General features: G+C 39.8%; 1 protein-coding gene across 1 annotated transcript in view; it reads right to left on the reverse strand.

Moving 5' to 3' along the window:
* Nucleotides 1–4,383, reverse strand: part of nkain2 (sodium/potassium transporting ATPase interacting 2) — a 78,171-nt gene extending 73,788 nt beyond the window's left edge. Inside the window, exon 1 of the mRNA XM_023430305.2 lies at nucleotides 2,862–4,383. Coding sequence (XP_023286073.1) covers nucleotides 2,862–2,915 — 54 coding nt within the window. The 5' untranslated portion in view covers nucleotides 2,916–4,383. The remainder of the gene's footprint in view (nucleotides 1–2,861) is intronic.
* Nucleotides 4,384–23,829: the final 19,446 nt, after the last annotated feature.

Genomic DNA, 23,829 nt, shown 5'->3' on the forward strand with positions numbered 1-23,829 from the left:
ATTAGGTGCAAGCTCACATAGCACCTCCATAGTTACCTCAGACAGGGGGTCTCAAGCAGAAGAGAGAAAAAAAGGCTGTCTTTTTATTTGTGGTCAAGTAAGTGATTTTTAACAATGAGAACTGTGGGCTGCGTGGTTTCCTGTGAGTAACTACAACATGTATCGTTGCATCTTTATAATATGGAGAATTTGTGCTTTTTGTGCAGACAGGGATTTCACCATCAGGCGGCTTGTGTCTGAATGGTTCCAACTATAACTGAGCTAACTGTGCGTGGCCAAACTCTAACATACAGTAGTTCCAGACCTCCAGCTCAGCTAGTGGTGGTATCAGCCAGCTTAGCTATTACAACAGTTAGCAGAGCAAAACATGTTGTTGACTATGGCATAGCATTAGTTCCACCGCATTAGACACAATGACTATCACTGTGACAGCATCTCATTCTCTCTCTCACACACACACACACACACACACACCCTGTGTATTTCACCTACAGAATCAAGCATCATCCCAATTTACAGCACAATGGTGTGTTTGATGGATGTACAGCACATGTGGCAATCTCATTGGCATTCTACTTTAGACATGTTGACTTAAACAGCCGTTGTTCCTTTCCTGAATGAAATCATGTACAGCAATGTCCCATTTCACAGCACAATAGGCCTTCTACAACCACACACTCACACAAAAAGGGTCATTCACATTAATATCCTACGGTAAATTAGGTGGTTTTCATACATCTTTTGTACTGAATAGAAAGAAAAAAAAAAAACGCATGCATGCATGCCGACACACATAGGGTATTATGTCAGTAACAGTGCCCTATTCAACATGACAATAGGTCTTAGGTTTGCACATGCTTACTGTACATGACTCCACGAGCTGAGAATGCTACAGCACAAGCACTTCTGCTCATGTTTATGCATCTGTCGACATTATATACAGTGTCCCGTTTATGTCACAACATGCCTTCAGTTTTTATACACACTTGCAGGAAAAACTCCACCCTAAAATCCTCTTACACTGTTACATATCATCAGCCTGTGAGGTTTAAAGAAATTCAGGATATTTTTTGAGATGACTGGCACCACTTTGCCTAAACCTTTCTCCTCTGCTTCTACTTCAGGCAGTTATTTCCTTCATTTCCCTGGGTAGCCTCCAGAGGATCCTGCCTGGACTTATTACTCCGATCTAGCTGTCAGTCTGGCTGAAACAATGTACAGTAATAATACACCTTTGGTTTTACAAGTAGCCAAGATGAAGAGTGTTGCCATGATCGCAGTAGTAAGAGCAAGCAACCGACTTTTTCAACCGACCAGTCATGCATCTCAGTCAAAATGTCTTCTAGGTCCTTTGTATTATGATTTATTAAAGCTTCACTAATTCAATTTTTTTTTGTTTTATATGAATAACAGGTCAATTTACTGTGTGTAATGTGAAAGATGTTTCTCGAAGCGACAAACCCACAGGTATTTATCATGCAATTCTGCATTTCCCTCCAAATATAATCAAAAATTTCAGCTATTGACGGAGAAAAAGTTCTTATAAATTCACTGCGCATTACCTGCCCAGCACCAGACAACAAAAAGACTAGGTCAGCACTAACCAGTGAGCATTGTGAAGCATTTAGCTGCTGAAGAGCCCAATATTTTTCCTAAGGAGTTGGTAGAGACCAAAAACAAAGCTAAAAGGAGCTTCAAATATTAGAATTACATTTGTACACTGACCAAGGACATGATTTTAAATAGATAGATGCATCGATGGAAATGTTGCTATGGTTCTGTAAATAGGCAACTGTTTGCAAACATGTTTGGATGTTAGCTTTATAAGGCCATATGTCACTGTTAAGTTTGTAGCTTCGTCCACTTGCCCTAGCCAAAATGACTAATACTGCTTCAAGTTTCTCTCCCCTTTTTCTATGATGGATTTCTTTCTGTATGATTGTTGAACACTGAAGAAAAATGTTTCAGATGAAAAATTCTCTGCTAATAAAATCCAATGTACTGCAGCTCTCCTTGAAATATATTGAACCGACAGAAGATTACCTATATTTGTCCATTTTTCGGTAGGAAAACAAAGGGACCAACCAGCAGAGGGGTTTGCTGCTTCATATCATTGTTAGTGTGTTAGGGTGGATTTTCATTTTAGTATTCAGAATTTACAAGACTGAACTAATGTAATAATTTGTGTTCCTTCTCGCACATCTTCACATGCATGCACACATACACACCTACAGACCCATCCCTCCCTCCCTGTTGTCTTGCCTGGCACCAGTTTCCAATTGACACAGATGGTGAAGGGAGAAAGAGAGATACAAAGAGACAGGCACATAGAGAGAATGGCAGAAGCTGATACCATGAGTTTATATCATGTCTATTCCTCCTATTCCCTAAATCCATACATTTTTCTCCATAAATCACACGTACCTGCTCCACACATCTATCTATCTGCCATCCATCCACCCATAACTCCTTTTTCTTCAGTGTCTCCATTTATCACTCCCTGCCTCTGTCTATCCATCAGGACTCTTAGTACAGTCTTAGAGCTCCCACCAGCAGCAATTCATCCAGTCAGTTCACCTATTCCTCAATCTGTCCCTCAACTCAGATCCTACCTTGTATCATGACCTTTTACACTCCTATTAACTTGTGAAATCTGACCTCTCAATCATCCATTTTTTTCCGTGCATCTACCCATCCATCCCCTCTTTGTGTCTATTAAAGATGTGTTTATTGCTGATTCCCCAACATGACTTGTTTGTTGTTGTTGTTCTTACAAGATTTTAAAAAACCTTTTCTTTTTCCTGATTGATCCTTCCATTCAGCCACCCCCTTACAGGATCAATAGCAATCTTAACACTTACCAGCTGCATGCCACAGATGAAGGCCAAGGTACATCTGCCACTACAGCACCCCATGGTGTCCTCCTCCCTCTCTCCTGTGGTCCACGTGGTGAAGAAACTCTGGGTAACTCCCAAATCTCCAGCTGGCCCTTCAAAATCCAAAAGCCCCCCGAGGGCCGTCTGGCTGGCTGGCAGCCCAGGTAGAGGCGCTCGCTGTCCGGCCTAAGAGAACAGAGCACAGACCCTGTACTCGCTGGAGCTCAGGGGAATGAAAGGCTACTACTTCATTCAAATGGAGGAGCTGCTGACAGGTTAAGAGCCTGAAATGTGGTCCCCTGGATTTCAAACACGCAAGGGGTCAGGGATCAAAGATGGAAGGTGGGCCTTGGGGATGATTCAAGTCCACAAATTGTTCTCAATGTATCCACGGAGCTCAGTCATGAAAGCAGACCCTTTCCAAGCCTCTGCAACTGAAGGCAATTTAGTAGCTCAAAAAAATCAGGTGAAGTGGTGCATTTTGATTAATTGGCAAAAAACACTGAACTGATTCAGATTTTTGATAATGTGGGTCTTAAGTAAAACTATAGTGTTTTAAGACTGGACTCCTGTGTTAAACAAAGGTTACAGTGACTCTAGAGTTATGTCCACAAAGGGTCTACTTGTCCAGTTATCACCTACTGGACTACAAACTCCGGACTGCCTCGATAAGTACCATCTTTGACACGGTCCTGTACTGTAGCCACTTACTGAAAGACTGAAAAAAGCAGAGAGATGGCGAGATTAGGAGATTAAATCGATATATTCACCAGATTAGCTACTCTCTTGTTTAATAATCCGATTAAGCGCCACTTGGATTTGGCTGATTGAAACAGCCTAATTTGTTTTAGGGTGGAGAAAACAAGTGAAAGTGGTCCCTGCCTCCTTACACAGACCAGCTCCTCTCCTCTCAGGGGAAGTCACGGGCATGTAGCGGCAACATCCTCTACTGTTCATTCACACCGTAACCAAACACAACGTTTATATCTCCAAACCTGCAGTTGAAATCCAGTGTCTTAGTTTTTTTCCCTGATTTTTTTTTTTTTTTTTAATCCCTTCGAAAAATGGTGAGTCAAATTGTTGCTAGGATGTTGTGATATGTCAACAGCCACTAGAAGCTGATTTCGGTGTCTCTGTTTGGCTAGTAAGTCCTCCTCCTCCGGTTCATCTTCCCATCAGCTCCACAACACAACCGCCGTTTTGTCACTCCCCGTCCGCCGTTAGTCGGTTCATTCACTGCCTCCTCCGGTACAGCGAATAAATCTCTACAATGTTAAAAAAAGAGAGAGAGAGACAAAAAACACAGAAAGCATGTCCACGTTTCGTACGGAGAGGGACAGGGTGAAATTTCAGGTCGAGGTAAGTCTCTAAACGTAACGTACTAAAGGCGATATGGACGGAATAAGGGCTAAGTTTAGTTTTGTCGTCTCGGGGTTGTCTTCAAAGAGTGAAAAGGGGAGACAATGGGAACCGGGATAGACCAACGGACCGAGAGAGAGACAACCGAGAGGAGCGTCTCTCGCCTGCCATCTGTCAAGTCAAACACCACGCAATAACATAGCTTTTCCGGTTGTGATTTCCAAAATAAAAGCGTATTCTCAACAAGGGAATAGTGAAAAATCACAGCAGTAGTGGCAAATGTTTACTCAGTGTCTTTTCTCATTATGTCACCCGGGGTGTCAATGTTTTAGAAATAAAAACAGCGTTCAATAACATACTGTTTTGAACAAGCGGCAACATTTAGGGGTGAAAAGTGAAGCCGACATGGTGACAACTATTTTTTAAATCACTTACCCATATAAGTTTTTAAGGCTTAAACTTATGCGTCATTGAAAGTGTGGCTGCTTCGGGTGACAGATGGGTGCCGTCAGAGTTGGTTAGCCGCTCGTGGCAAACATTTTATGTCGAGCAGGTAGCTGCCTGCTAGGTGCCCTGTCAGCTAATCCGAGTCGCTGAACATAACCGCCCACACAACTTGGGGTGTTTGGTGCCTTTTGGAGGATTTTTCATGCAAATGTCGGACAAGTAATACGGCTTGTTGTGCGGTTAAAGATAACGTGAGGAAGTCTGTGCTCCTGTTTTCCGAGGTGAGTGAAATTCTAGTGTTATTTTACGTTAGCACTAATTAGCAGGTATCAGTGCTCACCATACCTGACTTGTTGGTTTAGCTCGTTTACTAATTAACCAGCAAATGAATTAGCCCTGGAATAGCCATTGAGGAGGACGCCAAGATACTCAACTGTGTTAAAGATGCTAACATTAGGTTCATGTCACAGAACTGGCAGTTCCCCACTTGACCTGCAAGTTTAACAGGGATAACCGATACTTTGGCTAATGTTTGTGAGACTGTTGCCCTGTAAACACGTGACCACTGTATGCAAACAGGTTCCTAAGGCCCACTTTGAACTTAGCCTAATGATCCCAGAGATGTTTCAAATTGCGTCTAACTGTCTTTGTGTAATTAAAATATATTCAGTGGGGTCCGGAAGTCTGGCCACTTTCCCATTCACTTGAATGAAAAAATGATTAAAAAAAACAAAAAAAAAAAACATCCAAAACTGGACAGCTTCATGCCTGTTTCAGTTGTGCACCAAGTCTGGGCTAGCTTGTACATGCACTAGAAGTCATTGGCCTTCAGTTTTGATTGAGTGAGGGATACAACAGAAAGTACGTTTTATTCATGCAAATGAATAAAACTAATGCAAAAATAGTTTTGAAAACTTAGGCATTGTTTTCACTTCCATAAACACATTTCTCGCTAATGTTTGATACTTTGGAATAGTAGTTGGTCAGAGGTAGAGCTTTTATTCTGAAGGCAAAGGTGCCCAACACCCATCCCTGTTGTAGCTGTCTCTAGTTGACTTGATGAAGCTGATGTTCCGCTCGGCAGGGGAGCGGCGGGGCTCTTTTCACTCTCTGAAACACACAAACATAGACAGAAGGAGATGTAGCTTTGGTCGGAGTGCAGCTGCTCAAGAACATGGCCTTCAACCATCATCAAGCGTTGTAATGAATGCGACTATGCTCTCTCTCTCTCTCTCTCTCTCTCTCTCTCTCTCTCTCTCTCTCTCTCTCTCTCTCTCTCTCTCTTTTTCTTCCAGTGGGGTGTCCTGTCTGGGTTGTCAAGATAATCATTTTATCCTCATTTCTCATTCACTTAATTGAAGGCTGAAGGGTTTCCTGATAACCTGCTATTAAGGCTGAATATTTAAATAAAAAGGGGAGTGTTTAAAAATTTCATTTAGCATATTAAAATTGCTCACAACTATCCACCAATTATTGGAAAGAGCCTTGGGTTAACACTTCAGAGGGTGATTGCCTCATTTGTGAATGACACTTAATTTAGCTCAGTGGCCTCTGTGTTGTTCACACAGTGACTGGACTTCTGCGAAGGCATCACAGCAGCAGACTACTGCCAAATGAAGCAACAAAATCAGGCCGAAAACTAGCAGCTTCCCTCCAATTAAAGGTGGAGTAATCTGTGTGCGTGTTTATGTGTGTGTATGTGTGTGTGTGTGTGTGTGTGTGTGTGTGTGTGTGTGTGTGTGTGTGTGTGTGTGTATTATGGGGTCACTTGTGCCACGCCTATAAAATGGCCAGCAGTTTAAACAGACACAGAGGTGTAGAGGCTATCACTGCTTTAGCTATACAACATAATGGCCTGCTTTCCCCTCACCATCAATCTCTGTCAGAGCCTACCCCTCCCACACACACCCAGGAAAACAACACACGCATTCAGATTCACACACGCGTGCACAAACAAATGCACATGCACGTACACACACACATTCGGAACCACACGCAGTGCGACAGGAGTTTAATTATGCCGCTAATCTTGAGTGACAGTGGCATGTATAATGGCTGATTCCCCGGGGCCATGTGTCAAAGCACCCACCCATTCATCCATCCATCTCTTCTTCTATTTATCATCTTACCTACTTAGTCATCCATCCATCGCCCTATCCGCCCAGCTTTCCACTCAACTTCTTCCTTTTTTATCTTAAACATCCTCCACCTTTCTTTTTATGTCACTCCCTGCTTCTCTCCTTCCTTTCAGTCCTCTTCTTTGTCATTTATGTGCCCTTTTCTAATATTCACTCAAAAATTCAGCCTCTCTAATTTTCCCTTTGTCACATATCATCTGCTCTTTCACAAAGGTCACTGACTGGGGCAGTTGGGCCTGTGCCCAGGGGCCTCTGACCACTTGGACCTTGGCCTTTATTCACCTGAGGGTGAGGCCCCCGCTGGTGAGAGGCTTGTCAGATCATAGGTGAATATCACAAATTTCAACTGTGTGTGTATATGTGAATCTGACTGATCATAAGAGTTAATAGCACAGTATAAAATAGGTATTGAAATGATTAGTTGATTAATCTGAAGGTAAATCAAAAAAAAAATTTACAAATCAATTAAACATTAAGGCATTTTAAAAGCAAATATTCACAGGTCTCAGCTTCCTAAATGTGAATATTTTGTGCTTTTGTTTTGTTCTCTATGATCATAAACTGAATATCTGTGGATCTGCTAGCATTTGATGTTGTCATCTTGGGGCTGTGCAAACATGCAATGAGCATTTTTGTTCAATCAAGGAAATAATCAGGTGATTGATTTTTCATGATAGTAATTGTTAGCTGCAGCATTAGATCACTAAGTTTAAAAGAAAAAAAGATCAATTTAACCACAGGATGTGTCAACTGTCTCAAATGACACAAGCCCAAAAGCATGACTGACGATTCCCGATCAATCAATAAGGTGGCTGTGCTCATTGCCTCTGAAATTGACAAGCAAGGAATGTCTGTTATGAAGAGCTAGTTTGTCAATTTTGTCAGTCCCCTGCCTGCCTATCCCCTTGCACTTGTGATATTTCCATTTTTCATTTTAGAATATCTTTATTCTTTTTTGTCCCCTTTTTTCCCCAAATACCAATTTTTTTACACAAGACAAAGAGTGAATAGCAGTTACAATTAAAAAGCAAAATCTAGGCCTCAGAAACAGCAAAACATCTCACATCAAGGTCCAATCAGTAGAGGTACTCCAGCTTTCATTTGTATAACGTGATCTTCCTAAGCAGTTGTCTGGAAAATGTACAGTATATGTTCAAATTTCCATTAAGTAAAATTCTAATTTTAAATTCAGTTATAAAAAAATAAAGATTTAACTGGACTGTGAAAAGAAAAAGAAAATCAAATGAGAGAGCCCATAAGCAAGGAAAAATTAAAAGAGAAACAACAAACATTAGAAAGAAGTGAAGACAAAGAGGCAGAAAGGAAAGACAACACAGTGTATTCTTGCCAATATACATGTTAGTATTTATCCATTGTTATTAGTTACTGTTCTAGCCACTGACCTAATTTGAAACATTGTGCTGCTTTGCCAACATGTGCTGCTTTCCTGTCATGTCAATAAAGCATATTTGAATTTGATTTCGACAGAGAAAAAAGTGACAGAGAGCGAGGAGTGACAGACAGACAGATAGAGAGAGAGAGAGAGAGAGAGGCTGCACCTCTTTCCAGATAGTGAGATAGTATGTGTTTATTACTTTATCTGTCTGGACCAGATGTCACCAGATGCCTGCTGCTGCCAGCCTATCTCAGCCCACACACACACACATACACAAAGAAAACACACAGACCTTCTGCCACTCTGACATGCTATACCTCCTACACCTTGTCCTATCTGAAAACAATCTAACTGCATGGCCAGATAGTTGAAAATAGCCTGTATGAATGTGGAATATCGTTTACAGTGACTGAACCACTGAAGACTCATATGCACCGTTTACCCCTTGTAAAATTGAGGATATACAGAATTTAGATACAAGTTGACAAGGACAGAGAGAAAGAGAGGGAAAGTAAGAGACAGAAAGAAATTGGAGGAGAGGCACAATGACAGAGAAACAAATGGTAAGGAGGGGAAGTGAAGCACAAGGGGATAATGTGCTGTTGAGAAAATGGAACCTCTGTGTTAAGGGTTTTGTTGTAAAAATAGAAGAAACATACCGATCATAGCAGCATTAAAGTGCAGACTGAGTAATGTTAAAGTGACTAAGGAGTTGTGGGCAGATAACTGGTAAAGAGAAAAAGATAAAACATTGTAGGACAGACAGGCTGTCACACACATTTTGTGTTATTGAGAAACAATGAAAACAATGACTATATTATCTAAGTGGTGTGGAGAGCATGAGCATATAAGACTAAACTAGTACTTTGTTTGACTTAATACTATTTGCGTAGAAGTGGAGATTTGAACAAGCTATTTGTAAGTTCTACTATTTCTACACAGCCAACGTTAGCATTACCAGCCGTTTACTTACTAGTCTTGCCAAGAGCAAGAGGTTATAATACACGTTCTAAGAAACACTATTTCTTGCTGGGCAACGTTGATGCTACAGTGACTCACTATCGGAAAGTAATGAGTCAGGCCAACCGGTCCAGATCTAGCTGGTTAGCATGCTAACTTCAGTAGAAGGAAAGAAGTGATAGAAATAGAAGCAAAAGAGTGTTGCTTTCCACCACTGGAGACAGCTCTTGGAAAGTCAAGGAATTAAGTTTGTTGCTGAACTTACAACATTTTTTCTGGACTGATATATAAACAGCTGATAATGCTAACATCCGCGATGTGGCATTAACAAAATTACAAATAGCTCCTTTTCTTGAAAATACCCTTAAGTCAGCAAAAATTTGGGTTTTTTTTCCAGACACTGGGGGCAGTAGAAACAAGTTGACAACAACAGACATGCTACCACCTTTTGTGGCAACCTTGTTAGCAAACAGGTGCTTATTTACACATATCGCAGACTCAGAGCAACATTATCATTCATTTGGAGTGGTGTTTCTGGACCCCTATCAAATATTCACTCTCCTTTTTAGTATTGGTCTTGTTACTCTGTAGTTGCTAAATGCTCCACTAAATGTTAGTGGCTAGCTCAACTAGTTTCTAGCTTGGTCTGTTGTTTGGTGCTGGGCAGGTACAACCCTGTTTCCTAGAAATGACATGTTGTGAGTCCTTAACACAACTATAAAAAAGTTTAATGATGCTGTAGTCACTATAAGTGGATATTGTACTGCAAGATCAGATGTTGTGGCTGAAAATGACACTATGAGAGAGGTGATACTGAAATGAAATAGTAAAGTTGTCAGTTTGGAAACCAAAACATTGAGCTGAAATAAGCTAAAGGGGAACTGCTGTTGGGTGATAATACTCTCATTCATCATTAATAAAGATACCTTTAATTTGATCCACTCTTACTATAAACATGAATATATTTGCTTTAAGTAAATATGCATAATTAGGTATTTCACAGGCTGTTCTGAATACCACTTGCATGTAGTGAGGTCATTGTGGGCACTTCCATCTATCAACCAAATCCTATCCAATTAATTGATGCTTTCCAGAGTGGAAATCATTTCTACATAGCACAGATTTCCTTATGGGAGAAAAACGTGGTTCAGAGAATTTAAGTGACACATCCTGCTGAGTGGCTGATTGTGGCATAACGGCATAACTGTAGGGTATTCTGTAACTCCTGACTGTGTCTAAGTGGTTCAACAATTGAGCACAAATCAACTTAGCTAAAGGAGAATTACTGTTTGTGGTTAAAAAAATAAAATGTGTTCATTGAAAAGGCTTCTCCTTACAGGCATTAAGAATCATGGGTATTATGATGGGATCTCAGGTTTAGACCTAATGCTTATTGGCTTTCTTGCCAGGAGTTAGATGAGAAGATCAGGACCACTCACATAATGTTTTTGTTCGAATTAAACAAACCAGATAGAGCTGACCGTTTAATCTTATTTTCATTGTCATCGTGATATGAACATGTGCAATAAACACATCGCCAAAGACTGACTGAAACACGATGAATTAGAAAAAATTATTTTATTTACACAAACCAAGCAATCACAGGGTTTTGTAGGCGCAGCACCAGAGCCAAATGAACCGGAAAAAACTACCGTGTTTTGGTGTCTGGCTGCAGCAACACACACACACACACACACACACACACACAGCAGACAGCACAGAGGCGGTGGTGTAGACCAGTGAGGAGTGAACTTTTTACTGGAGCTGACAACTACACTGTGATTCGTCATCACAAATCACAACCTTTGCAAGTAAAAAAAACAATTAGCATCCTTAATCACACCACCTGTTCACCAAGTTTTAAACATGTAGACAAGATACATTTTCAACTTCTCTACCCACGCGGTGTGTTTTACACGAGCGTAGTGCACTAATGTTAAGTTAATAGTGAACAAGCTAAAAGGAAAACTTTCTCTGTGTAGACTGCAGCTTCATTTGCCACAAACTTTAGTAAACTTGTAACTGCGGAGTGTGGGTGTGCTCATGTGTTGCAAGTGTCAGTTATATGCGGTTATATATGTTAAACTGTGGCAGGCACATTCAATTTAGTATTCATTTATTACTAGAAATAATAAGTAACTACATTAATGGGAAAACAAGTCAAATATTGTCTTGACATTTGCAAAGGCATGAGCAATCGGCGATAGTTTTAACGATTGTCGGTAGCTGATTCCATCGGCACAACCCTAGTGTGGATGCACCCAAGATGCATTGAGGATGCATTTGAGATCTGATCACTCAGACCATATTCAGAAGTGGTCTGGGCCACGTGTCCACATTCTTTTAGGAGTGTGAACGCAAAAAGTGGTGAGCTCTCAGTTCGTCAGTTCACACCTGGATTTAAAATGCGTCTCCACATGCGCCTCGATTGACCACTTGTGATCAGATCTCACTTTCGTGCTCTATATGCAAATAAACAGGTATGCGTTTTTGTTTTTAGCCAATCAACAGACGGGTCCGTTGTTAATTTGCTTGCTGGCTCCAAAAGCAAGTCAGTCTCCATAGACTCCCATAATAAAATACCCAACGTTTACTTGGTGCAAAAAATAGTTTTTGTCACTACGGCTAATTTCCTCCTTCATGACAACCGTGCACGGGGTGAATTTCTATAAAACTAACTAGTTTAAATTTGCCTCTGTTTGGCAGAGTCAGGTACTGGCAAGATGGCGATGAGGTAACGGCCCACTCTGAGGCTTAAAACCACTCTTCAGAATGCTATGGGTGTTATTTGCATATAAAGCGGGGAAGAGAGATCCGATCACAAGTGGTCAGTCAAGACGCATGTGGAGACGCATTTTAAAGTCAGCTGTGAACTGACGCACTGAGAGCTCTCCACACACACACACACACACACACACACACACACACACACACAGCACAGAGGCGGCAGTGTAGACCAGTGAGGAGTGAACTTGGAGCTGGAGCTGACAACAACTACAGTTGTCATCGCCACCCTTTGTGAGTAAAAAAGCAATTAGCATCCTTCATCACGCCACCTGTTCAACAAGTTTTAAACATGAAGGAAAGCACCATTTTCTCCCTCCACCGCAGTTTGTTTTACACGAGCGCCACGCGCTAACGTTAACCTAATAGTGAACAGTTATAAACAAGCTAAAAGGAAAACCTTGTGTGTGGACTGCAGCTTCATCTGCCACAACCTTTTGTGCAATGTTACCTGCAGCAGAGGGAGGAAGACGGAGGAGAGGTGTTCTTCATTCAAAACTGTGTATGCAGACATTAATATTTATCACAAGTAATATCATCATCGCAAAATTTAACTGTGTCATCGCACATCGCAAATTTTCCTCATATCGCCTAAAACCAGACATAACGTGCTAATTAGCTTGAGCTGGTAGATGGCTTTTGTTACCACTGGACACAGCAAGGCTAACTGTTTCCCTCTGTTTACAGTCTTTATGCTAAAGTAGGTTGAATGGATGTTCATGGTAGCTTCATATTTACCATCCAGACATCAGCAAGAAAGCCAATAAGCTTATTTCCAAAAAAGTCTTTTTTTTTTTTTCTTATTTATTTATAGAGCGCATTTCATGCACAAGGCAGACACAATGCGCTTGAACCGTTCCTTGAGGTTTGACCAGATAAATTGATGCTGGCACAGTTGATGGTTCTTTCACAGCATACGTAACTAACATGATGGTTCTTGAAGTCACCTGTTGCAGCAGCTCCCACATTTTTCCAGTTTTTGTTAGGTACTTTTAGTGGCCTTTTAGTTATTTATAGGGAGTGTTGTAAGGGCAAGAAAGCACAGTTAAGTCAAGTGGAGAGCCTTATTGTCTGGTAAAAGCTGAACCATTTGCAGCTCAGTGTCGGCAAGATGAAGAAAAAGATTTCAGACAGAGCAGGGAGATACAGATGCCTGTCACCATCCAGGGTGAGGAGGTGGAGACAGCACAGACACATTTTTTTAGATTCATATCAACAGCATGGACAGATCTGACAACATGAATTCAGGAAAAGACAGTTTCAGTATTCAATGTGTGCAAGAAACAATAGTCTTACATTGTGGCTGGTTCACTGTTCTGCTGTTGTGTACAGAGAGGAAACATCAATATAAAGACTTATGTAACTCATACAAATTTTGCTTTATTATAACTGAGCTTTGACTAATGTGGAAGTGACAGCAGAAAGGAAGATAAAGTCCAAACTGAGCAACACCTTGGCAAATATCTACTAATCTCTTGATATGCTTTTGCAGCAAGAGAGCAGCTTTTCTCCAAGGTGTTTCATAAAGACACTCAGTTTTCTTCATTCTGACGGAGTCACAGGCACTGACAGCAGCAACCCTTAAGGTTCATCATGCTTCCCAACAGAGTATGCTAAAGCCATAATGTTGTCACTCAAGAAATCACTCTACACCTGAATTACATTTCACACCATGGCTGAGGCTTATTGAACACACCTTACAATGTGTTTCTGACTTTGTATGCCCTTGGGATTGAAGACAGTTCAGTGGCTGATAAAGATTCTGTTCACCCTTTATTACTTTGCTCTTATTTCATTTGCAGTCAAAAGAAAGTGAGATCACAAGTTCACAGACTTTTCAATGTCATCCAAGGAGCATTTTAAAAGGTCAGATAAATAAATTTTTGTTTTCATACCTTGCAATTTTTTGAAACGTTAACCTGTACAGACCTTAATAAGTCGATACAGATCCATGTTAACTGGAAATTTCCCCGCAACAACAGTGATGACAGTATGAGTAACCGTGACCGCAAAAAAGTCCTCATTGAAAAAGAAAAGTATTTTCTGAGAACATGTTCTGATCTGAATAAGTACAGAAAAGTCTCAAGCTCCCAGCAGATACTGTACACATGTAAAAATATCCAATGTATCAGCGTGATTTTAATTAAAAATTTCAGTTGATTTCTCCAACTAATGCCGAGACCAGTTGCTTTAACAAAGCACACAGCAAATATAAAACAGTGCTGTAATGGAACAATATTTCCTTTAATCATTTGTAATGCAAGCAATGCACTGCACATCTTTGCCTTTTCAGGGTAGGGAAAGATGTTGAGAAGAAATATATAAATATTTCCCATATTTGAGTTCCACACTTGAAATACAATCTGATTAACATCCCATTTAAATCATCATTTTAATGAATTCAATCTACAGTCATGGTGAGGCATCGCTTCAGGTTTTGCGACATGATTGTCATTCATTTCACAATTGGGATGATTTCATTAGTCTTCAAGCATATTCCTGATTGATCCAACGACCAAGATATATTTACCCTTATAATTGTTATAGCCAGGTGATTACAGTAAGCATCAATTGTGCTTGTAGACTATGAGATGAAAAGTCATTTTTAGTTCCAGCAATCAGACAAGTTATTTATTTATTCCTTTGAAAACATTGTGTCCACTTACACAATGGCCTTCAACATTTGATTCAGTTTACCTTGTACAAGGACATGGAAGTACAACAGCAGACACAACACAACTGACCCCACTAAACACCACTAGAAGTAGCCTAGAGAAACCCATAGTTAGAAAACACAGTTTAAATGTGGATCCTTCGCAGATGTACAAAAAGAATCATGGATTTGTAAAATGCTCCCACAGGTTACCATACATATATAAGGTGGCCTCTGTGACTGTTTTTCTCCTTTGTGTGGCTATAGACATTTATGCAATGAATCATACACTAATTCAGGTTTATTTGTGCTCCTCGTCTGAAGAAACATTTTACCTTCTTAGGAGGCTGGCCTCGTGTGTGAGTGTGTGAGTGAGTGAGTGAGTGAGTGAGTGAGTGAGTGAGTGAGTGCATGTATTCAGTCATGTATGTGTGTTTGCCTGAAGGCAGAACTGTAGATGCTATTAGACCTGGATATTGCAGCAGTAGCTCACAGGAACTCAATACAATTCAAAGCATTTGTCATTTTTATCATGAGCGGAGTCTAAGTGGATTATGTAAATCACAACAAGCTTTAAGTCCTATTATCCAATCCAGCCCTGGGTCAATTTCTATTCAATGAATTTAGATCTACAGATTCTGCTTTCTCTTTAACGACAAAAAATATTCTCAAGGACGGACTTCCCTCACATTTAGATTTGTTACCTACTGTATCTCCACTTTATATCAAAGCAGACCAACACACCACCATACTTCATGCGTTTCCTTTTCTTAGACAAAGACTTTTCTTGTAAATATAGAGTAACTAAAAGTCATTCCCAAATAGATATAACTCTGAGCTCAATGAATCAAAGGATAATTTCACTTTTCAGGAGTTTCCCCTCTGAGAAAATAAATGCATCCTTAGTGGGCTGTGTGTCCCAGCCATATGAGGAGTTATGCTTTTGATCTACTTCATGTGTGTACTCATTAGTATGTTTGTGCTTGTAAATCCAAATGTGTGCTGCACTTCAATATGTTTATTTACCCAAATTACAGAAAAGAAATCCACTTTCTTCTTGTGGTATGCAGCCTTTTTTTTTTTTCTTCAGATTTTGTGGTCGGCTTCATTTGACAAGGCGTTGAGAGTTTGGTCTCAGTAATTTCTGCTGCCACCACAAAATAATGGAGGTGAATGGAATTTAATTTGTAGTGATCACAGTGTTTAAAAATCAACAGCCGCAACTCTTTTCAGAATCAGGATACGCATTTTTCATAATCATAACCTTCACACTGTCAACAACCGTTTCATAGAGACTATTTCTTTAGTAAGTCATAGTAGCACCTCCAGTGTTCAGTGTGGTCTGTGGATTACAAGGGTGGGTGACTGATCCCCAATGTATTGAATGTATTGATACCACTGATACTAATCTTTGATCACATCAGATCACATTTTGGGCACATGAACAATCTTTTTACTGCCAAAAACGTTGGTATTAAAAGCTTTCTGGCATTTTAACCTGCACATGAATAAGAAAGTAACAGAAAATAGTACAAAGAAAAAAAGATGCATATTGTTTATCAAATTAAAATAACCAATGTCTCAAAACTTGGACAAATGAGGCCAAAAATATCATGGATAAATATCAGGAAGGAAAGTGAGAAACTCTGTTTTCCTTTGTTGTAATTTGGTGACCCAACCCTTCAGTATATTTTGTATTAATGTCTTTGTAAGTGTAGCTGTGTGAGCCGCTGCATGCAGACATGTCTATGCGCCCAGTCTGGGGTCTGTGCTCAGAAAGACCATGCTCTTATTCTAATTAAGATAAAGTTAACGGGGACAGATCATTTCCAAAGTTAGTCAGATGGGGAAGGGCATTAACAGCCCCAGTCTTTAATGATATAATGACAGAGAGCATCAAGACAGCGACGGAAGAGAGAACATAAATAGTGACTGGAGCAAAGAAAAACAAAGAGCGAGTGAAAGAGAGCAGAGGAAGGACAGCAGGCTGAGAGGAGAAAGATAGTGTGGCTAGAGATGGACTGAGAGATCAGACAGAAGGAAATGAGAGAGATGAGACATATTAATAAGCTGCAGCCATTCAAGGAGAAAAGGTGACGGAGAGAGAAAGCAGAAAACATTTACAGTACATAACAGTAGAGAGAAAGGAAGCAAAGGACAGAGAGGGAGAGGCAAAGAAAAATGGAGAGATGGATTGAGGAGGAGAAAGATGTAGAAAAGCGGATATTGATTGGTTAAAAATGCATGAGGTGTCTGGTGCGCAGCTCCTCATTTCTAATGCTTTCTGACCAGACTGTCTGAAGCTAAAACATTGTCTCCCTGAATAACTGGGTTTAATAGCTGTTTTTATATCATTTGCTGCACTGAATAAGTCAGTCAGTCATTCAGATGGAAACACAGAGAGTAATTCACTAAGTTTAGTTTTCAGTCTCTAACACTATCAGTCAGTAAGTAAATTCGTCACTGCTGGCAGCTTATTTTCACAGCCAAATGCCAACTGCAAATGCACACATGATAGACAGGACTTACAGGAAAACATCTGAATTACTTTAAAGTTTAAAGACTGAATGGAAAGTAAACTCTCCTGGAGTGGATGAAAATGTCAGCTCCGTGTTTACCTTCTTTGTCTCTGTTGTTGTAGACGGACTGAAAGAGAATCTGTAAGTAGAATAGGTAAGTAAAGATGTATGGCTGTCTGGCTAAGAGCTCCGTCCAGCAGAACCAAGACTGAATGGTATTGGTCTGTCAGACTGGTTCATTGTCCTTTCAGGCACCAGTCAGTAAAATTGGTTCTTTAAACAGTTGTTAAATCAGATGCTTTATTTCTTTCTCCTTTGGTGGTTTTGTCCCCCAGCTCTGTTTTTATTCAGCCTTGCTCTTAATGTCACTGTCACTTAGGCTACTTTTATCTGCTTTGGTCGAAATGTATCTGTCTTTTACCTGTGACATGTCTATTACTTTCTTGTCCCTGAAAAGTACTTTGTAGTCATCCTAGCGACTCTGTGAGGCTGTACTTAGGCACAGCAGTACTTTGTGCTAAACTAAAGTCTTAGACTTTAACCTGATGGTGGCACTAATTGAAAAGTTAAGTGATTGATACTACCCTACAAAACCAAATTGCAAATCTACATATTTAGTCAAAATTTAGGCCTAGTCACGACCAGTATCTGACTTGTTTGTTTTAACTTATAAATGTTTATGCCATATAAATGTAAGAAGACAGCTAAAAAACAAAGCTATAAAAGCAGGAGAGACTAATTTAGTTAAAGTGTGTTTACGAAGATAGCCAAAGCTGGGCAAAAGCTAAAGCAAAAATTACTTTGTTATGCCTCTGTGCTGGCAACAGCCAGAGCTGGAATGGTGTTTTTAGGTTGTCCATCCATCCGTCCCATTGTCGTGGACACAATATCTCAGTAACGCCTTCATGGAACCTCTTCAAATTTGGCACGAACAAGGGTGAACTTAAGGATGAACTGATTGGATTTTAGTGGTCCAAGCTCAAGGTCGTTGTGACCTCACAAAACGCAGTTTTGGCCTCGTGAACACAATATCTCTGTAACGCCTTAACAGAACTTCTTCAAATTTGGTACAAACGTTCACCTGGAATTCACTAATTCATGTGGTTAAGCTACTTTTAAAGTAAATGCATTCAAATGTAAATGAAGAAAATGTAATATGTAATGTGATAGATGGAAAGCTAAAATTATTTTGACTATTGACATTTTGTTTGTTAATACTGTTTTGTTTTTCCTCATATTTTCATCATCCTCTAAGTTTTCCCAGAAGGTTCAGAAGTTTTTTAGGTTGCATCTAAGTCTTTGTCAGTAAGTTTATTATAGGTATGACATCTTATCCATTTGTTACACTGTTTACCCTGTCAGTTACTCCTCACTGCCTTTGAAAGTCAGCACCATAGATGTAGAGATATTTCACTGGATAGGGAAAACACTAGATAAAAAGTTAGGGAATCACCAAAGTCATAAGACTTTATTATCTGGAAACAATGAATGTGTGTATCATACTGTGGGCCAATCCATCTAATAATTACTGAGGTTTTTCAGCCTGGGACAAAATGGTGCACCGCCCAATCTAATAAATACACCAAAAATGACATTATATTTTTAAAATGATAAGTAATACTCAGTCAGGCAGTGTATGCAATGTTACTCCCTGAGCTCTGATTGTTCTTCCTGACACTGTGACTTTAATTTCCACTTCCTCCCTGCTGTCTGCTGTCTTTCCATCTGTCTAGTCTGCCTCTGCCAATACTGTGTCTAACAGTGTGTGTGTGTGCACGCATGTGTGTTTACTGTATACTCTCCATTACGTTTCCATGTCTGTGAACTCGTATCAAGACCCAGCGTGGTTTGGCAACTGTTACCAGCGAGTGCCAGTATGATGGAAAGAGCCACACGCCCGGCAGATCAGAGTAAATATGAGAGGATTTTCACTTCATGGCCGAGCCACAAAGCCAAAATTACTCCACAAGCTCACAGGCCATTCAGGTACTTGTAGGTTACATGCACCTGGCCTGCTCTTCCGTCAGTTAGTTTCCTGTGAAGAACTATTCACAGCCAAATATGTTTCTTTTTAAAGCTGACATGGACAACATAGTGAAGAACCAACACAGATGTGAAACAGATTTTTTTTGTAGATTTGGGTGAGCAAAATTCACAAAATGTGTTTCTCGTAATTAAATCTTTGAAAATGTTCTTGACTACACACTCTTTACATATACAAAGCGACTTAAAAGTGAAAAAAAAACATGAAATTAAATTAAAATTAAAGTTTTATAACATCACATTCATTTAGCAAATGCCCCCCCACACACACACACACACACACACACACATACACACATACACATAGTATCAGGATCAGTATAATTCTATTGTATTGTTTATTTTATTCTATTCTGTTTTATTCTTTCTATTCTATACTAACACAGTGTCACTCCAAGACAGATATGATAAGCCCCAGGCTCATTGGATTTAACACATTTGATGCTAATATGCACATCAACTCCACTGGTTGACATAATTATCTGAAACAGCAAGAAATTTTTCCTGGCCGGCACACTCAGCCTAGAAACTGTGTGTGTGCGTGTGTGTGTCTTATCCCATCAGTGGTATAGCTTTGGGCTGGTTTACATTTGCATAATGAAGTCAATAACACTGGTCTCCTGGGAGGGAGCATGGTGACATTATTACTAATTTAATAATAAGAAGTGTGTGTGTGAGGAGGTAGAGATACAAAGATGGCGAGGGACACAGTGAGGCATAGATTGAGATACGAGCAAGTGCAGGGGGTGAAAAGAGGAAAGAAAAGATGGAAAGGAAGGAAGAAACTTCAGGAGCAGAGGAGAGGGAAGTAGTGAAAGTAGAACAGGCTGGATCAAAATAAAGGAGGAAAAGAAAAGGTGACTGAGGGAGAGAAAGACGAAGAGAGAGGACCGAGAGGTGGGGGTGAAAAGAGGACATAAAATTAGAGTAGTAGAGAGAGGTGTGGAGAAAGAAGAGGAAAGGCGCAGGAACAGAAAAAGACAACGTACTGTAGGTGAAGGAGTCGAACAGTAATGGAGAAGCAGAGAGTGTTTCGGAGAGACTGAAGTGTGTGGTTGATGTGTGACTTGTGGTCTTCACTCCTGCTTTAATCACCGACTTGGTTTCCTCGCTGTTCTGTGCTGGTTAAAGGCCTGCAGCTGTCTGCGAAGGGAAAACAGGTAGCTGTAGCCCCGTGGCAGCATTACTAAGAGAACATGCAGTGCATGAGCCAGGCTGTGGAGAAAAAATCAGTTGAAGTCACGCAGAAATTATGGTTTTAGTCTTTTGTAGCATTCTAATCTATTTTACACGTCTTAATTAGACAAGCGAAGGCAAATATAGATCTCATTACCGTGCGTGACACTTCATTGCGTACCTGTAGGAAATGACATACATAATTACATACTCTCACCAGATAATTAATGATGTACCTAATTCATTCTCTTATTCTCATGTTATTGTTATACTTTCATGCTTATTGCCGCTTCTGTCTTCTTGCATTTCGCCTTGTCACAGCATGAAAAGCACTGGTAACTAAGAATACTAGTTAATGTAATAACATTATTACTATTAATGATGACTTCGTTCCATTTAATGGCTCTGCAAACCCACTCAGGTGTTATTTATTCCAGTTTGTTTTATTCCAGTTAATTAGAATTGAAGTTGGGTAGAGCTTCACTGGAAGTACGCAAGGTTGATGAACTTCTCCAACTAATAATAATGATAAATGTGTAATTTTAAGAACAACAAAAATAATAGGAGAGTCAGACAAGTGTGAGTCAGGTATGGTCATGGAAGGATTACGAACAGACCTAAGGATCCAGGCTCAGGGGCCCAAGAGGTCAGGGGACCCCATTGGCCAGAGCCTTTTTTTTTAAGTGATTGACATGAAATATTAACCATCAACTACAAAGAGGTGCAAATCGACACAACAACCACTGAAACACAAAAGCCAAGCCAAAAATATCTACCATGAAAAAATGTGTAGGTCCAAAATAGGGAAGGTAAACTATACTGAGAAATTTGCATAAATAATAAATTCTGAATAGTTAATAAGTATGTAATCTTGTTTGAGAAATATCATTTGATATTTAATATTGTTCTTGTCAGTAAATTCCTTGAAAAGATCAAAACCACCAATGATTTGAGTCTACGAACAAGCATTGCCTTTGTAGCCGATATATCTTATTCCTCTCATAGCACCCTGTTGTCCAAAAACTATGAAAAACATCACTGAGCCACACTGTTGCATTGAGTGATGTATTTATTACAATTAATTACAATGAACATTGCCATTGTCACTTACTCCGAGTCAATCCCACATACACCGTCCTGCTGCTGTAAATACTCACTCTGACACCAAAATGTGTATTAACTTGCAGCTGGAAATAATCTGGAACAAAATACACTATTTACTTGCGTTTCAGTAACATTTACTAAATGTTATACTGTAATATGTATTTTAAAAATAATAATAATAAAAATTATTTTGCCTTTTTAAAAAATGAAACCATATAGGCCTATTTGTGCCACATTTTAAATAATTTATTTCTTCAGTTGGAATGAATGGACTCGGGCTGAGTGCTACAGATAGCGTAGGGATGTTGAAAAACTATTGTAAGATGGATTAACACATTGTTGGTTTTAACAAGGAAAAGCAAGGTTTTTTTATTTTCTATCTAGCACATTTCATAAACAGTGGCAGTTGAAAGTGTTTTACAAATTGCATAAAATAAGTGAGACAGGATAAGACAAAAAAGAGACACAATTAAAAGATAACAAGATAGATGCAGAGACAAAAGTTCAGTTATAGGCAGCAGTGAGCGGGTAGTTTAGATTTAATGATGGTTACAGTTAGACAGTGACTAAGATCACCAAAGAGATCCAAGTATGTGTAGCATAAATGCAGTTTCTCTGTGTTTGGTGTTGACCCTGAAGAGGCAGCAGACTCAAGTCAGAATAAATTACAGTAAAGTTCTAGAGGAGTCATACGTAAACAAAACGTGTCAGAAAAATAATTTGGTCTTGGCCTTGTGGGTGATTTGGAGACAAGTAAAAATATTTTAAAATTGATTCTCTGACTTCCGGGAACAAAAGGGCTTTCAGTGGACTCAGACCTTTGTCCATGACAGTAAACGGAGTCTTAAAGGAATGGATTTAAGTCGTGCCAGTGGTGGTAGGTGTATACATTACCTTGTTTATGGAGTAACACTAAAACCCTCAAGCTTAATTATGCTGAAAGGCAGTAGTGTAGAGGCAAAAGTGAGTAGGAAGTTGCATAAGACTATGCAGAGCCTCAGATGTTTGAGTCTCTGTGAGAAGTGAAGTGGTGCTGGATGTGCGACAGTTCACCCTCGGGGTGTTGAAATGACTTCCTGGTCGTGATCAGCTCCAGCTGTGTCTCCCAGCAGCCACAGGTGTGAGGTTGTCCTTATTCGCTGTCCGAAGGTGCTGAACTGGCGCCAGCAGCACCCGATGCCTCTGTCGCTGTCTGTGGTTCTGAACGTCAGCCAGTTCCTGAGAACCTGTGAAGTTCTGGAGGCTTTGTCCCTGAGAATTTCAAAGTGCCAAAACATATCCCTCACTTCTGAGTGCAACGCTCAGAAGAAAAAGTCTCATAAAACCTTTCAAAATCGCACAGCTACCAGGATGTCCCTGTGTTTTATCTCCTCGCTATCTTGAGCTACAGATGGAAGGAAGAATTATTCAGGATATATTAATGTATCCAACACAAACAGGCAAATGCCCAATAACACAGAGTACTGTAGGGCAGATATGAGCGTTGTTCTTGTTGATTGCTGTTAGTTTCATCAGATTTACTTTGGATGGTTTGTTTCATCACAGTATCTCTCATGGGTATGTGCATTTGTGTGTGCATGCAGTAGAGCATCTCTCTGACAAAAAATAAATGAAATGACAGATAACTTAAAAAAATCAGAACGAGCTAGGCCAACTGTAAACATTTATTAGGTGGCTGAGAACATTAGAGGGACTGCGAATTGTGCGGATGTTTTTTCTTTGTTAGTTTGTGATATATATTGTTTCTGAACTGTGTATAACTGGAACTAATCTTTCAGTGGCAGATAGGGTTGCAAGTATAAATGCATTGTTTGCTTATTTGCATCATAGGATATGTAAACAGAAAGTTGACAAGGGACTGTGTGGAAATTATCAGGGGGTCAGGGAGGTTAGAAAGTAGAGTTAAAAATGCAATTTTTTTTTTACATTTTAGTGAAATAGAAGTATGGCGTAAAATAAAATGGAAATACTCAAGTAAAGCACCAGCACCTGAAAATCGTACTTAAGGACAGTACTTGAGTAAAAATATTAGAAGATACAAGATAAAATGATATGATGTTATAACAAGATGTTTCTCACAAGAATTAAGTAATAATGGCAAAATATGTCATAAAAACTGCTTGTTAAAATGTGAAAAGGATTTCAGTGTTTCCTCTAGGATTTTTTTCAGCAGTGGGGGCATGCTATGGAGGGGGGGGGGGGTGAGTCAGTGGCAAAGTTTGCACCCAGGCTCATCTCTCTCTCCTGCATCTTCACCCAGCTCTCCCGCTGCTGTGCTCTGCTCTCCTCCACTTTGTTTAACAACTCCTCCCTGTCTAATGTTACTTGTCTAATAAGATTACATTAAAAGTGTGAGTAACGTAACGCTAACAGC

The sequence above is a fragment of the Seriola lalandi genome, unplaced genomic scaffold (genome assembly GCF_002814215.2).
Source record: "Seriola lalandi dorsalis isolate HSWRI2012SDOR001 ecotype SW California unplaced genomic scaffold, Sedor1 jcf7180002054901, whole genome shotgun sequence".
Taxonomy (NCBI): domain Eukaryota; kingdom Metazoa; phylum Chordata; class Actinopteri; order Carangiformes; family Carangidae; genus Seriola; species Seriola lalandi.